The 14,963-nt window shown below is 54.3% G+C and overlaps 6 protein-coding genes across 6 annotated transcripts; 3 read left to right on the top strand and 3 right to left on the bottom strand.

Moving 5' to 3' along the window:
• Window positions 1–127: 127 nt before the first annotated feature.
• On the bottom strand, window positions 128–1,220 carry J4E83_009712 (uncharacterized protein; the record flags this gene model as incomplete). The annotated part of the gene is made up of 2 exons (XM_049336597.1): window positions 128–948; window positions 1,001–1,220. 2 exons carry the CDS (start codon window positions 1,218–1,220, stop codon window positions 128–130), a joined length of 1,041 nt encoding a protein of 346 aa, XP_049184378.1.
• A 743-nt stretch (window positions 1,221–1,963) lies between these two features.
• J4E83_009711 (uncharacterized protein) lies at window positions 1,964–2,593 on the top strand (the record flags this gene model as incomplete). Its single annotated transcript, XM_049336596.1, has 1 exon — window positions 1,964–2,593. The coding sequence occupies one exon, from the start codon at window positions 1,964–1,966 to the stop codon at window positions 2,591–2,593; it is 630 nt and encodes a 209-aa protein (XP_049184377.1).
• Window positions 2,594–4,980: 2,387 nt separating this feature from the next.
• J4E83_009710 (uncharacterized protein) lies at window positions 4,981–5,598 on the top strand (the record flags this gene model as incomplete). Its single annotated transcript, XM_049336595.1, has 1 exon — window positions 4,981–5,598. One exon carries the CDS (start codon window positions 4,981–4,983, stop codon window positions 5,596–5,598), a length of 618 nt encoding a protein of 205 aa, XP_049184376.1.
• A 1,860-nt stretch (window positions 5,599–7,458) lies between these two features.
• On the top strand, window positions 7,459–9,211 carry J4E83_009709 (uncharacterized protein; the record flags this gene model as incomplete). Its single annotated transcript, XM_049336594.1, has 2 exons — window positions 7,459–7,807; window positions 7,878–9,211. The coding sequence occupies 2 exons, from the start codon at window positions 7,459–7,461 to the stop codon at window positions 9,209–9,211; spliced, it is 1,683 nt and encodes a 560-aa protein (XP_049184375.1).
• Window positions 9,212–11,234: 2,023 nt separating this feature from the next.
• J4E83_009708 (uncharacterized protein) lies at window positions 11,235–12,982 on the bottom strand (the record flags this gene model as incomplete). Its single annotated transcript, XM_049336593.1, has 5 exons — window positions 11,235–11,783; window positions 11,848–12,272; window positions 12,328–12,538; window positions 12,616–12,706; window positions 12,756–12,982. The coding sequence occupies 5 exons, from the start codon at window positions 12,980–12,982 to the stop codon at window positions 11,235–11,237; spliced, it is 1,503 nt and encodes a 500-aa protein (XP_049184374.1).
• An 897-nt stretch (window positions 12,983–13,879) lies between these two features.
• On the bottom strand, window positions 13,880–14,827 carry J4E83_009707 (uncharacterized protein; the record flags this gene model as incomplete). Its single annotated transcript, XM_049336592.1, has 1 exon — window positions 13,880–14,827. One exon carries the CDS (start codon window positions 14,825–14,827, stop codon window positions 13,880–13,882), a length of 948 nt encoding a protein of 315 aa, XP_049184373.1.
• Between the last annotated feature and the right edge of the window lie 136 nt (window positions 14,828–14,963).

Below are 14,963 nucleotides of genomic sequence, written 5' to 3'. Positions count from 1 at the left end.
AGCGGCGAAGGCCGATTGCTAGGTTTCCCGCCCGGAGTTTCGCCGGTTGCTGGAGCTAAGCCCTTAATAAGCTAGCGCATTATGTGCAATCCATGCCAGCAAATGTGCACACACTTTGCCTCCATAACTACAGCTCGCTCCGCTCACCAGACGTCTCTCTACGCCCTTTCTCATTCCCTTCCAGCGCCACAACCGCCTCGTTACTTGCCTTCAAATGCTCAAACTTCGGTGCATCTTCTCCCAATCCCCATGCAAACACACCACCAAGCCCCTTGTCCTTCATGATGATCTGCATCTTGCGCTTAATAGCCTCAGGCGTATCCCAGGTCCAGAACAAGTTCTCCTCGGCATCCCAGTAGTACTGTCCACCACCCACCTCGTCATACACACCATTCTCCATCGCACGCTCGTACGATGCGGAAACTTCTCCAGGAACGGCGTCGTGCCATGAGAATGCGCCGGCTTTACCTAGATCAGCACCTGTCACAGGGTCTTCCATGAGTTCTGTCGCGCAGCCGATGGGGTTGACACTGCATGTCGAATTCGCAGCGGTCTTGTACCATTTGATATAGTATGCCAGTCCCAGGTTCGCCTTCTCGGGCGGTACACCGGCGTCGAGATACGCATCGATGGCTTCGAGCGAGTTATGGATTCCAGTGTGATGTTTTGTTACGTTGTCGCGGCGGTTGAACATGTCGTATGTCATGATGTTGAGGTAGTCGACTGACTCCATGATGGCAGGGATAGTAGAAGGCGTGAAGGCTAGCATGTCGCGTGGTAGACCGGGAACGGCTGCTGATATGGTCTTCTCAGGTCCTACTGCTGAGCGGATTTCCGCCAGTAGCTTGGGGTAAGCAACTATCTCCCAAGCTTTATTGGAGTTGAGATGGCCAGGTGTTTTGTAGTCTTCGCCGTTGCCGCCTGGGTATTCCCAATCCATGTCGATGCCTGTTCTGCTTAGCAAATATCTCTAACGTGGAGACCATAGGATCCAACGCACCGTCGGCACCGGTCGCGTCGAGCATAGCTTTGACGTTGCTAGCGAATAGCTTCCGGCTTTCTTCCGTTCTGGCGGCTGTCGAGAAGCCATCCGTATCGCCCCATCCGCCAATCGCGACTTGGATGATTGCTCCATCCGCAAACTTGGGCCGGACTTCTTCAATGGTAGTGAAGAGCGGCCATTCATCTTGGTCTCGAGTGTTGAACGTGTCGGAACGCATAAAGGCAAGGGCTACATCAGTAATGTTTGACACCAGATTTTCCTCTGGTACCACATCATGCTGCCTAATAGGCATTAGTAATGTTGGCTCACGTAGGAGTTGCGGGCTGTGACTTTACCCTGTTAGGTACATGATGTACTTCAGCCTCGTCGTGGTGGCCGCTGCAGCAGCGAACGTCCAGGCTAGACAAAGCCATAGCCAGTTATGTGTAGCCATGTTTCACGACTCGTTCGAAGGACAAGATCTCACGAGCTCTTCAGGATGGCACTAAGACGTGTTCATGCGTGGTGTTGTAGTACTAGTGCCCGATGGCGTTCACTGGAGTCCCGAAGATGCCCCGCAATTGATTAGGCCAATCACGGACTAGCGTCTTTGGTCGACCGTTGTACCCAGGTAGTGCCCGGCAGTCGCGTCTCGTCGAAGGTCAACCCCGAAAGGCCTCGGCCATCGCAACGGCAAAGCCTACGGCAGCCTTGAACGGAGCTGCATCGGATTTCACGGAGTGTCATGAGCTGACAACTGCTTATTGTGGCTTGACCCGCTGTCACTGGACTGCGGCTGGAGACGTTGCGCGATTGGTAGGAAGAAGCCAAGAGCTTCAGCCTTCCGGTTGGAGTGTCATCCGCGCATTTCACCTTCAGCCTTGTCGGTCAACTTAAAGAGACCTGCGACCTCTCGGCCTACATTCTCTCCCCAACATTTCGTGCACCTTCCCATGAGCGTGTGCTCATACCAACGACACAATGGGGGCAACCATGTCGAAGAACGCTACTTTCAGGTCTCAGTCGCCATACGAAGCTCTCCCATTATCGCACGGAGAGATACGCGTTCTTGAAGTCGCGCCTAGCCGCGGCCGCGGCATCGTCAAGTGTACGATGAAACGCATCTCGCTCATCAACAATCCTGTGCCAATTTATGAAACCATCTCATACTGCTGGGGGCCTCTTCGAGCTCAGTCTACCATGAGGCTTAACGGACATCGGATACGCGTGCCAGCAAGCTCAGAGGCCGCTGTTAGGCGCATGCGACTCAGCGACCGACCGCGAGTACTTTGGATCGATGCCATATGTATCGATCAGTCATCGACGACAGAACGCAGTGCACAAGTAGCTTTCATGGCGACTGTATACAGCACCGCAAAGCACAACCTCATTTACCTTGGCGAAGATGACGACGACATGGCTGATAGAGGTATGGAGGCTCTCCAGGACGTTGTGAACGACATGCGTGCCGTGACTGCAGACTTCACCCAATTATTGCAAACCATCTTCAATCACGAAACGGGCGCCAGATTATACTCGAATGAACCGTTCAACACGAGTGTTGACTTCGTCGCTCTTGAAGCTCTATTCGGTCACCTTTGGTTCAGGTAAGATTGCACGCCGACTATCTCACGTCGAGTTGAACTCAGCGAATATAGACGTCTGTGGGTGCTTCAAGAAGCGGTTCTTGCATCATCCAACACCTGCCATTGGGGCAGTGTTACTTTCGACCTTATCGATACAGTACGAGCTGCAGCATGGCTCGTGTACAGATATCGATTCGTTCCTGGTAGTCTTTGCCATGGCGTTGGCTTGAGCTGTGCCTGCCAGATGTTCGACATCATCTTCCCCATCCCTATCCCTGGGCTCGTTTCGAGGCGCAGATATCTAGCCACTATGTTCGTGACCATTCAACAATTCGAAAGCACTGAGCCAAAAGATAGCATCTTTGCCATTCTGGGCTTACTGGACAAACACATGTCTCTGGAAAGCAGTCAAGCGGCATTACTTGAGGTTGACTATGCAAAATCGCTTGCTAGCATATTGCGAGATGCTACACGGTACTCTCTGTGTCAAAGAGGTGATCCAGACGCTTTAAGCCAGATCTATCACCGTTTCGATGTGTTAGACGATTGCCAATCGTTTCCGACATGGGCCATTCGCGCAGATCTGCAACGAGATGCTATGGACGCTTCCGATCTACCTAATTTTTACAATGCTAGCGGCGGTCTCGAGATGCAATCTTTACTTGATGATGTCTCTCTTGGCGAAGAAGTGCTGCTTCTCCAAGGAATAGTGGTCGATGAAGTATATCAAACGACTGTCTCGTGCGCAATAAGTACCTGGGAGAGGGACGAAGAGTTCCATGAGTGGCTGATCTCTGTCATGGGTACAGTTTTGCGCCACTGCAACGTCGCAAGTCGGGAAGAGCTCTATCTAGCCACGGCCTTTACTCTTGTGGCCGAAGAAACCTGGGATAGAGGACGCGCACAGTCGAGTGATCTACAGGGCCTTCTAGATTATCTCAAGAGCTTGACCCCGGACGATAATGATGAAGCCTCAAATGGCGACAGGATCACGAAAGGTTTTGACTCGGGAAATATGAACTCGATGCGTGGCGCTTCTTTCATGGAAAATTGTATACACCGCCGTTTCTTCGTTACCGGGGCTGGGCGCGTAGGTATAGGACCTCGTTGCATGCAACCCGAAGATATCGTTGTAGTCCTAAGGGGAGGGACAGAGCCTTTCATCTTGCGAAAGAAAATCGACGGTTACTGGCTCGTTGGCCAGGCTTACGTGCACGGCATCATGGACGGCGAGGCGGTGCAAATACACAAGGCTCGGGGCGGATTAGAGGAGGTGTTCCACATGCGGTGAATGCAACGTCTTTTTGCGGGAAGAGCTGGCGGAAGTACGGCTCTGGAAAGATGGAGTGACAAAGTGTACGAATAGCGCTATTTCTTCGAGAGCCATGCAGACTCTATCGCACACACCTAATGCGATGCTGAACTAAAGGTCCAGAGCGCGGAGCGCGGAGCTAAATCAAGAGAGGGAATCTCGTGTCGAAGTCTTGGTCGAAGCAGTGCGGAGGGAGGAAGTTGGATGACAACCACCGTTACCGGTTATCCACCTCCCAGTGTACCTTACCAAGAGTCCTCACGAGAAGACCATCCAGGCTCGAGCGCGCAAACAAGAAGAGATCCGATCCAAGTACTAAAAAAAGAGCGTAAACATTCAACAGCGGGGATGCCCCAGTGCTTACCCACCTGAATCCGAATACGCCGGTACGATGCCGGGCTTTCAAGATTTTGCATTGACGACATCATCGAAACGGTTGTTCAAGCATTGCTGCAAATACTGCCAGCGCTGCTGGAACCCACCTTTACGAGCGAGAAGTAACATCGTCGTGTGATCTTCCATCGTATTCGACTGGAGGCGACCACATCTGTCTCCCAACGCGAATGTCTACACCGTTAGTTTCCAAGGGCATATCCTCGGCATGAATGTTTTCTGGAGACGACATTGCTGTGTCTATTTCGAGCGCATGCCGGCCGAGGCCGCCACCAATCAGAGATCGACAAGGGGCTGCGCTTTCCTCCTTTCGGCTACCTGCCAAGGGCTTCGGCCCTATGCCGTGGCAATTATGCGTCATTTCCGCCCAAAACCTTCTAGACGGTCATGGGAGGGGGCGCGCCACAGCCGGTGCTTGCCATTGCGCAGGGTCACAAAACTGGGGATACGATAATTACCCGACTGGATGAAGTCATAGCGTTGCACTTTGGTCGTCGGCGCCGAGGGTGGACACCCTTCAGCCTCGTTGAGGACAGGCATGATGTACGACAAGGGAGGAAATACGAGATTGCATTCGAATATAAGAGAGATGGGATGCTGCTCTCTGTAAGCCATCATCCAAACATCAACTCATCAACTCTACACTAATACTTAATCAACACAACTACCTCTTCCACACTCCAACAACACCACCTCAAACCATCAACATGAAGTTCACCGCCGCCGCCGCCATCGCCTCCATGGCCGCCATCTCCTCCGCCCTTCCCCAGGCGTCCGTCTTCCCTCGCCCCGAGGCCGGCGACATCTTCCGTCTGATGTCCCTGCGCTCTGCCACTCCCATCCAATACGGCAACGTCCAGGCCGCCAACGGCAGCCTCCTCATCAACACCCCCTCCGAGAACAACAAGACCTGCGCCGTCAACGGCGACCGCGAGAACGTCACCAACGGCATCAACTACGCCTCCTTCTCGCTCGACGAGGAGACCGGCAGCGTCTACATCTACACCTTCAACCCCCCTCTCCAGCTCTACGTCGACCGCAGCGGCATGGGCCAGGGCAACGTCCGCTACTCCACTGGTGTCCAGCCCATTGGCAAGAACCAGGAGCGCGGCCCCTTCAAGATCAACGACGACGGTGACCTTGTCTTCGCTGCTGGTGGTCTCTCCGGCGACATTGGCTTCCAGGCCTGCCCCGGCGCTGTTGGCGGTGGCTGGAAGATCTGGCTCTCCGGCACTGAGAAGCCTGCTGGCTCTGAGGGCTGCACTCCCTTCACCATGAAGGCCCTCAAGGAGGAGACCACCTACAAGTGCCTCTACTCTTCTTAGATGCTGAGTTGGTAGATGCTGAGCTGGTGGAGATCGTTCGATATTGTACATATTATCATCGCATTTGAGCGTTTGCATAGCTTCTTGTTTATAGACTGATGGAATTGGAAATGATAATGTTCATCTACACAACGCGTTGCTCCTGCTGTACATCGTGACCTTTACTTAGAAGCTTCATGTGGTGAGGCATGCTGGGAGGGTGGCTCGGCGCAACGCACGGCCAGACTCCATAACTTTATTACAGACGGAGCGCTTCTCGGAGTCTCTAAGATTGCACCAGCATGGATGTCAACAACGGCAGGCAATGGAAGCTTTCGCGAGCACATGAGCCTGCGAGGTAGCTGCCGGCTTTGGTGAGATGTATCGATCTACACTGTAAAATCAATTCCCTCTCATCCAAGGATGCCCACGCAACTCCTTCGCAGTCCACCGATCCTCCGGCCTCCACTGCAACATGCACCTCACAAACCGCAGAAACTGCTCTTTCTTCTCCCCATCCAGATTATCTTCCGACGCCTCTAGTGTCAAGCCTCGCGGTATGTCTATCTCGGCTATCCAATTCCCATCACCATCGAAGAACTCTTTGCTCCGCGCTCCTCTCTTCAGCAGATCCATCGGTGGCGGGCCGAGCATCGCGACTACTTCCGCGAGATGGGAAAGGCGTGAAGACGAAAGGGATCTAAAGCAAGGGTCTGGGTGATGTATGAACAGCGTGGAGGTATGGCCGTGAGTGAACCCTTGTTTGTCTGCGAAATTCGGGTACTTGCACTGACATGAAGGAAGCCGTATCTGCGCAAAGATCCTTTTAACTTCACGCCTGATCTGCTCACTTTCCTTGTTGAACTGTCTTTCCACTTTTTTCTCTTCTTAATGCCAGTTTCCCTGTATTTTTTCATAGTGGGATTGTGCTGCGGAGTATAAGTATGAGAGGTCGGTTAGTTTGTGTGAAGGGGTGTTGAGGTGCGTGATTACAGCGTCAAGACCCTGATCCGGAGGATTTAGGTGTTCTCGACATCAGTATAGTACCCTGATACTCAAAGCAGGCGGTCGACGTGTAAGGAATGAGGTGAGGATGATCTATTGAGTGGCAGAGAGGGGGGTTGTAAAGACGGGTTCTGCACTGCCATAGTACTGAGGGGAGACGTTTCCTCCTTCTTCATCTCAGTAGCCAACACTGAACTCCTATCTTTTGTACCCTACAGCACAACGGGATAGGAAACGACGAGACATCGTGTCACATCACCCTACCACTTCTCTCGTCACAAGCACTGCACTCACTCGTGAGTCAGTGAGCGAGCAACCATGCCCCGACGCAACACCTCCAAGTTCCGAGCCGCCGCAGAAGAAGACTTCGCATTCCCCGCCACGCCATCCGCATCTTCGCCCGGTCTACCCAGCACCAACACCACCAACTACACCTACACTCCCTCCCCATGGCCATCTCCATCCTCCTCTTCAACCTCCATCCCCACCCCCTCCCATTTCCACGACGCCCCCGAAACCCCCACATCCTCACCACCCCCACCCTTCCCTAGCAACACCAAACCCTCCAACACCTCCGCGTCCAAAGGAAAGCAACTAGCACCAGCTTCTCCACCAACGCCGTCCCGCCTCCCCAGAACAGTCAACATCAACGTCAAGCCCACTCCGAACACAAGCCCCAGCACAAGCCAGAGCAACCTCCTCTCTTCCCGCATCGCGTCCTACGAAGCACGCACCGCGTCTGCGCGCTCACCCACGCGCGGTGCGGCAAAGGGGCGGAGCACGTCTGTGGATCCGACGTTGATGGGGTTTGGCAAGTATTATGATGCTGCTACGAAGAAGTTTTGCGTTGGGGATGATGAGGGCGGTGCTGAGCCGATGGAAGAAGAGAGTGAGGATCTGGGGGAGAGGCGGGGACGCAGTCAGACTATGATACGTAATACGGTAGAAGAAGAGGAGGACGATGCTGTGTTGTCGAGGATACCATCTGTGGCTTGGCCTCCGGGTGTATTTCCTCCGAGTTCCGAAGCGGGCAATCGACGTGATGCAAGGCTTTGGGATGGGCAGAAGGAGAGTATCGTTGCAGTCAGTCCCTCTGTCGCGCCATCTGATTCCTGGCTCGCGGCGCCCGATGCCGGGCAGGAAGAGGAGGCGAGAGAGTATTGGGATGGCGTGTTAGCCCATGTGAACGAGGCGGGTGATGATGCGCTTCGGGAGAAGAAGCAAGGTACGTCCTATCGCATCCCTCCTCCATGTATACTTCCAGTGTGACGATACTGACGAACGCCATCTCACAGTCCTGGGCTACCCCTCCGACAACATGGACTACCACCGCAGCAAGATGCCCGCCCGCAACGAACACAGCGAGCCAACCGAGTTCTCGGAGCGGAAAGCCAACAGAGACAAAGTCATGCAGGTTTTTATCAACAGCGTGTACCCCAAGCACAAAGTCGAAGGCGGATTCTTCGACAACACCGAGGTCTTGAACGAGGATCGCAGGAAGCGGGCAATCTGTATCGACGACCCAGATGTCGATGCATCTCCGCCGCCCACAGATGACCACTGCGAGTACGTTACGTTGCCGCTGCACGAGCGACTGAGGAACAAGCTGCCTTCGCCAAGCATCTTCACGTCCTGGACGTACCGGTCAAAGTACCACGAGCTTCGAGCTGTTGAGATGGCTAGTATGAGCCAAGATCTGCCGCTCAAAGACGACTCGCTCAAAGCAAGAGGCATGCACTACGACAACAACAGAGCGGTGCTCGAGGCGGCGCTGGAGGAAGACAGGATCTTGAGGAAAGAGCCACATGTCGTCGATGCGCTCAGGTGCCACTACGGCCACAACCTCAAGGCACCGGGAAACATGTCGTGTGGAACGCATCATCCGCGAATGATATCCGATGTCGACACGATGCAGTACTTGCTCCTCGGGCAGCAGGAGCTGAGACGCGATATCGAGCGCCTCGAGTGCGTGAGGCGTGCTGTAGGCACCTCCATCTCGACGGTGCGTTCACTGCCGACCCGGTACCGTGGGCAAGCCAGCGGAAAGGTCTTGGAAAGAAAGACGCTAGAAGACGAACTTAACGACCTCGCGAAAAAGGCATTGATGGTGGACGACGACATGTCCGATGTGCCCGTGGATGAGCCGCTTCCAGTCCAACCTGAGCAGTACCGCACCTCAACCAGCCTCGATACCATTGTGGAGAGTCCGCCCAGAGCCCGTAGCTTGAGCATTGGGACGGCACTCTATGTGACTGAAGAGTCTACCCCTTTCGTCGAGCAGCCGAGGCCGCGTCAACACGTTACGTCGAGATCATCCTCAGTATACAGCGGCGGTGCTGCAAAGACGAAGAGAAGTGTTTCCATCCCACCCGCTCTGCCTAGGCAATCAGAGAACAGCGACGCCGGAGGTGTTCAGCCCCGGGAAAAGGATCGTGCTTCTCATAGAATTATGCAGAGCATCCGATCATTCCACAACCGCAGTCGGTCACGTCATGCGTCATCATCCGGTAACGAGTCGAGTCGTACCGGAAGACGCGAAGAACGTGGGAGAAGGGAGGGTGTTGTCACCAGTCCGACTCGGCACGACGAGGAGAGATATCCCAAACGCCAGAACATTGTGCAGCAGTGAGTGATGGACGTGTTCCACTACCTGGCCGCTTTCATCTCGGCAGACTTTTTGGAAGACTCTTTCGGTGGTTTTTGTACTGCGTTGACATCCGGAAGGCAGAATGGCAGTCGATTCGATGAATGGCGCACACATGTAGTGGCACTTCTGACGGATCTTCAAGTTGAAATGAGGATGGCGCATGGCTCCGTCGTTGGCGGAGCAGTTGTTGTCAAACATGGGTTGGAGCTTGACCGTACTCAGACGTCCCTTTCAGTAGACTTCCGTCATGGTCAGAGGGCGATTATGGTCAATTCAGCCTTAGTCTGCGCCCATCTGTTAGTATCTAATCCTCTGAATCCGACCACAAACATACAAATCACATCTTGCCAATATCCTGTTGCCTGTCTTTGTGCGAAAGCCTCCGACTTGAGGACCGAAGTTGGTCCTAACCCAGGATGTCATCGCTTTGATGTGAGAGGTATTGTCCTTAGTCATGGCATCGTCAGTTGGCAGCGAGGGAACCGAGACATCAAGCCCCAATGAAGCCATGTAGGTGAGTTGTATCAGCACGTCTTGTGATGCTGACAAGCAGCCCCAACCCAGACGACTTTGTCAACCACAGGATGCCGACCATAGTAAGCGCATCGATCCACCGAATGCGTGTGGTAGATACATCCACAAACAGGAAACTTCTCGACTACTCGAATACACATACTGTGGGGCTGGTGTTCGGACCGATGATGGTGTCGTCTTGAAACAAGTTCGCGCAAGGTACGTGGAAGGGAATGAAAAGACACATGAGTGTTCCAAGATATCGAAATGACGGCATATAAAGGGAGTTGTTGACCCTCTGGACAGGTCGCAACATCCGCGACGAGCCTGCTCTGTAGACACCGTCTCGAAGCCCGGGACTAGTGGGATACGATCCTTGCCTGGTGTGAAGCATAACGGCTGTTCTTCCTCTGACGCGCTTAGCGGCCATGTCAAAAGAAGCTGATCAGCGTCGTCAAATCATCGAAGATAGTTGCGAGAAACAGTCTCATTGGTGCCGTGACACTCTTCCACCGGCCGCAGACACCCGCATACGAGCAAGGAGGAAGACGGCGGACACGAAGCCACAGAGCAAAGCCTCGTAGTTGACGTCCAGGTATATTTCTTGGCTACCGAATGACAGTCCAGGGACGCCTGCTGGGATCCTGGTGATGTCTTACCGGCGCACATGGCTCCGCGGTCACAGGACGGCTGGGGCTTGTGGTTCGTCCGGAGGGAGCTGAGCTGAGATTAGATGACCAGAAGGCAGCAACGGAAGTGCGCTACCGGCGGCATCCGTGCTGTGAGCACGGGCTGACGACGATGCTTCTCTCGTTACCAGAGGAAAGTGCCGATGCTAAAACAGACATTCCGGTGCCCAAAGTGCGCGGCGTGCAGATGCATGCGGAGTAGTGGCAAGAAGGATTCGTACGTCTTTCGATCAACATCCTTGTGGATGGGTAACAAGCTTCGTGGTGTCGTGTGTGTGCAGGGGGTGACGATGTCAGACGCGACGGAAGTGGCATGAAGCACTGACCACCCGACGTCAGCCCTAACTTCTCTTACTAAGCGAAGAACTACCTTGGTAACTCCAACACTTCCGAGGTCATCCATCACATTGTTCTTCATCTATAATCCTGAGATGCCGTGTCTACCTCCGCCGCGTCATCAGTTGCTAGAAGCTTCTGGAGGATGCAGCTGGGAGGCAGTTAGTAATGGAGGAAGCAGCGATGCCCTCCTCTCCGCGTTTTGTAGTCGCCAGGAGGGCTAGAAACTGGCATTACTATCCACGGTATATCTAGTAAAAGAGTTGTCAACAATAGCATTGATGTAGTCGGTACGGGGACTTATAGAGCAAACCTTGCCTGCTGATCTGCGAAGTATGTACGTACGTTCAACTATTGCTTTTGCGACTAAATACTCGAGAAGCGGATAAATTACAGAAACATCTATTCGTAAATTCGTAAACCCCATCCTGTCATCTCAGACCAGCTGCTCTTTCTCCCCCAGCCGACTAGTACACATGCCGCCACCCCCTCTCAACACCAGTATGCTCACTCCACCCCTCCGCCTCATCCAACCTCCTATTCAAACTCTTCGCCCTCATCTTAACCAGCGTAGCACTAACAACACAAGCCGCACACCCAAACAGAATCAACCCCCCACCCAACCGATAAAATGGCTCCTGACTCGTCGGAAAGAAGTACGGGCTAAACCAATGACTAGTCTGACTAATGCAATTCGCAATCGCAATGAGCGCCGCCTTCTTGCTCCTAGGCGCGGGGACAAGCGTCGTCTCCCAGCTCAATTGCAGGTTGAGGCCGGAGTAGGTGCCGCTGATGAGCAGGATGAGACCGACGTAGCGGGCGCCGATGTTGAGGGTGCCGATGAGGGCGGCGCAGCCGACTGCGGACATGACGATGGGGAGCACGATGTGGTAGTAGGATTCTTGGAAGCGGCCGGATGTGTATGCCATTCCGCAGGCGAAGGCATAGGCGATGGCGTAGGGGGGAGCTTGGACGAGGTAGGTGGTTAGTTCGTCGAAGTGGAATGTCTTCATGATCTGTTTTCTTGGAGTTAGCACGCGGGGAATAAGTAGCACAGTGGTGCTGGACATGGGGACGTACCGATGGCAGGAAGTCCTTGAAGCTTTGCGCTGTTACGAGGGCGAAGTGCATGAGGCAGAAGTACCAGGTAAATGGATCTGCGGCTGCAGCCTTGACACCATCCCATGTGCCGCCGATGCCCTCGTCATGGCCGCCGTTGGACACTTGAACGCGGTACATGGCCATTTCGCTCTCTTCCGGGGTCAGCCATTTGGTGTTGTGCGGCCACGATGGAAGCAGGAAGTAGGCACCAGCGGCCACAAGAATAGATGCAGCGCCTTCGATGATGAAGAACCATTGCCATGCGTGGAGTCCGAGAACCTCGTCCATGTTTGTCAAGATGCCGGCAGCCAAGAACCCAGACAAGATATTCGACATAGTATTTCCGGCATGCCAGATAGCCATGCGCATGGGGTTCTCCTCTTTGGTGTACCACGACGATGTCACTATTTCTTGTGAGTTCTAGCTCGTAGGATATGGGCCTAATGCACAAGAACATACTCAGCGTGATACCGGGGAAGAAAGGCGCCTCGGACAAGCCGATGAAGAAGCGACACACGGCGAAGCCAGCTCCGCTGGTCATTGCCGGCATGCAGATGGTGGCAGTACTCCATGCCATCATCATGGACGGCAAAAGCCATCTTGGGTCGGCCTTTGCGAGCCACAGGTTACCGGGAAGTTGGCCAACGAGATAGCCGACGTAGAAGGTTGACTAGAGGTACAAGGTCAGCACAAGCTCTCGAGATCATCATGTGTAGGAGTAAGCCTGAGGAGGTGGAAACAACATACTATACCCGTATTCCAAATAGTGTCGCTCATGTGCAAGTCCTTTTGTAGCCCAGCCAGGCGTGCGTTCGACACATTGATGCGATCGAGATAGCTAGGTCTGGTAAGCACAACGATGCAAGAGTACGCTTCGAAAATCTTACTTCATGAGAAACATGAGTGTGATGCATGGCATGAGTCTCCAATCAAGTCGCTTGACAAGTCTCTTGTTCAACGCATCCATTTCTTCCTGGCTCAAATCTCTCAATGTTTCAAAGCGAGCCTGAATCTGCTGCGGTGTGATGGGTCCAGATTCTGGAGCTACCTCCTTGAACTCAGCACCTGCCATCTTCTCGTCGATGCTCGTCATCTTCTCGTCGGTGTTCGTCATGTTGCTGGATCGAGTGCGCTGATGACCGAGCTGTGAATTGGTGATGCATCTTCACGACACCCACCTCGTCGTTATATAGACAATCGGCCATTTGAAAAGCCTTTGCACGATTGGCCGCGGGCTATCTCACGGATTCAGTTGCCAAAGGCGTCTAGCAAGCATACCAAGGGTCTAGAGAGGAGGCTAAGAACGTAGACAGGCCTGGGGAATGCGGGGCCCCAGGAAACGGCGAACCATGGCAGTGGATATGCGCCACTGTCAGTCCCCGTTTGGCAACTAAGGCTGGTTCCAAGAAGCTAGAGCGAGGGGACGCCGGTACGCGAAGGATCTCGGAGCGTTGTTGACACGCCACCTGGGCATGCCTCGAAGCGAGCCCTTCCAAGGTTCCTTCCCGCGGGTAAGTCGAAGCCGCATGCGTTGCCGCGGGATGTGTAGCCATGCCGTCCCGCGGCTGGACTGTAGACTGCGATTTTCGTGAGGTCGCCCTCGCATGACATTGCCGCGGGAGATTGCAGAGCAGAAGATGCGCCGTTGACCACGTGCGATGAACGACGTTGTACCAGCCCGTCGGTTATCGGACCAGATAAGGCGCCCAAAGTGCCCCACCCTAGCACGTCGGATGGTGCACAGTCAGGATTACTTTGATCTACTATCACAATACAATACAACACAACGCAACTACTCCGTTGAAAGTCATTCAAGCTATGCAGCCTATCGCGTCTATCCACAGTTGTTTGATCATGATGTCATGTAGTCTTCAATTTGAGTTCAGCGGCATGCGCTTTGATAGAGACAACGGTGATAGTAATAGTAATAGTATCTATCGTAACACTAGGACATGGAGCAAAGCCAGATTCTATGAGGATATGAATCAACGCCACTGAAAACACCCAACGTCTATAATGAAGACGGAGTCATGAGAGCTGCAAGCTTCTCATATACAGTAAAGACTATGCCACCACTGAAGACCAATCGGCCCAGTCGCATGGTGCTGCCACTCCAGAAACCGCGTACACCAGCATGTTGCATGACGCTCCAAAAGGCCTCCATTGTACTCGCGCCTTGTGCACTTTGTGCGCGCGTCTTGATGGTATCGAAAGGCTGTGTTGCATAGACAGTAACGGTGCCGGCTATGGCACCTAGACCAAATGTGACGAAGCTGTTCTGCGGTAGATTCTTTTGGCGCGCGACATCCTTCAAGACGTTGTAGGAGCCCATGCGGACGGCAGAGGTGGCCGACTGCTTCATGGTAGTGGACACGAGCCCGCGATACAGGCCAGGTAGGCCGTGGGTGTGGAGGATCATCTGTGTGGCGTGGAGGCCCCCGCGATAGCGCGCGGCACTGGTGCTCTTCGCGTTGTCGATCAGGGCCGTCTTGACGCGCTCCGTGGGCGTGACAGCGACGATGCTCTCGACGCTGCCGGCCAGCATTCCTGCCAGCACGCCGCGCGCGGGAGACAGTACGCCCTGCTCGTCGGCGAGGCGGTTGCGAATAGAGTCGAAGGAGAGGAAGCGCACGCCGGCTTTGAAGGCGGTGCCCACTATCAGCGTGGAGCAGCCTGTGTAGATGGCGCCGATGCCATGGGTGCGGGCGACGTGAGCGACCACAGCGAAGGGGTTCTTGGAGCCACCGCTGCCGGCCTGCAGTTGGGCGCGCGTCTTGGCAAACTCAAAGGGATAGGTTGCTGTGGCTTCGACGCCGCCCGCGACGGCACCGGATAGCAGAGAGACCAGGGCGATTGGGGTCTGCTTCTTCGCAGCTGAGGAGGCACGTGACTTGGCGGATGCAGGCGCGGGCGACAGGGCGCCGACGTCGACGCTGGGGGGTGCGAGTGTTGCGCTCATGGTGTGCGATGCCGGCCCCGAACAGCCATGTTGCTATCTATATCTTCACACTCCCGTCATTATTCCCGTCATCACGACTACCCGTCTGGCCTACCATGAGCGACCGCGGTACTGATGGCTACCCGTCTGGACGGGC

Source organism: Alternaria metachromatica (assembly GCF_023757995.1).
Source record: "Alternaria metachromatica strain BMP 0045 chromosome Unknown scaffold_35, whole genome shotgun sequence".
In the NCBI taxonomy this organism is placed as follows: domain Eukaryota; kingdom Fungi; phylum Ascomycota; class Dothideomycetes; order Pleosporales; family Pleosporaceae; genus Alternaria; species Alternaria metachromatica.
Note: the sequence above shows the minus strand (reverse complement) of the source record. Positions and strands in the feature narration are given on the sequence as shown.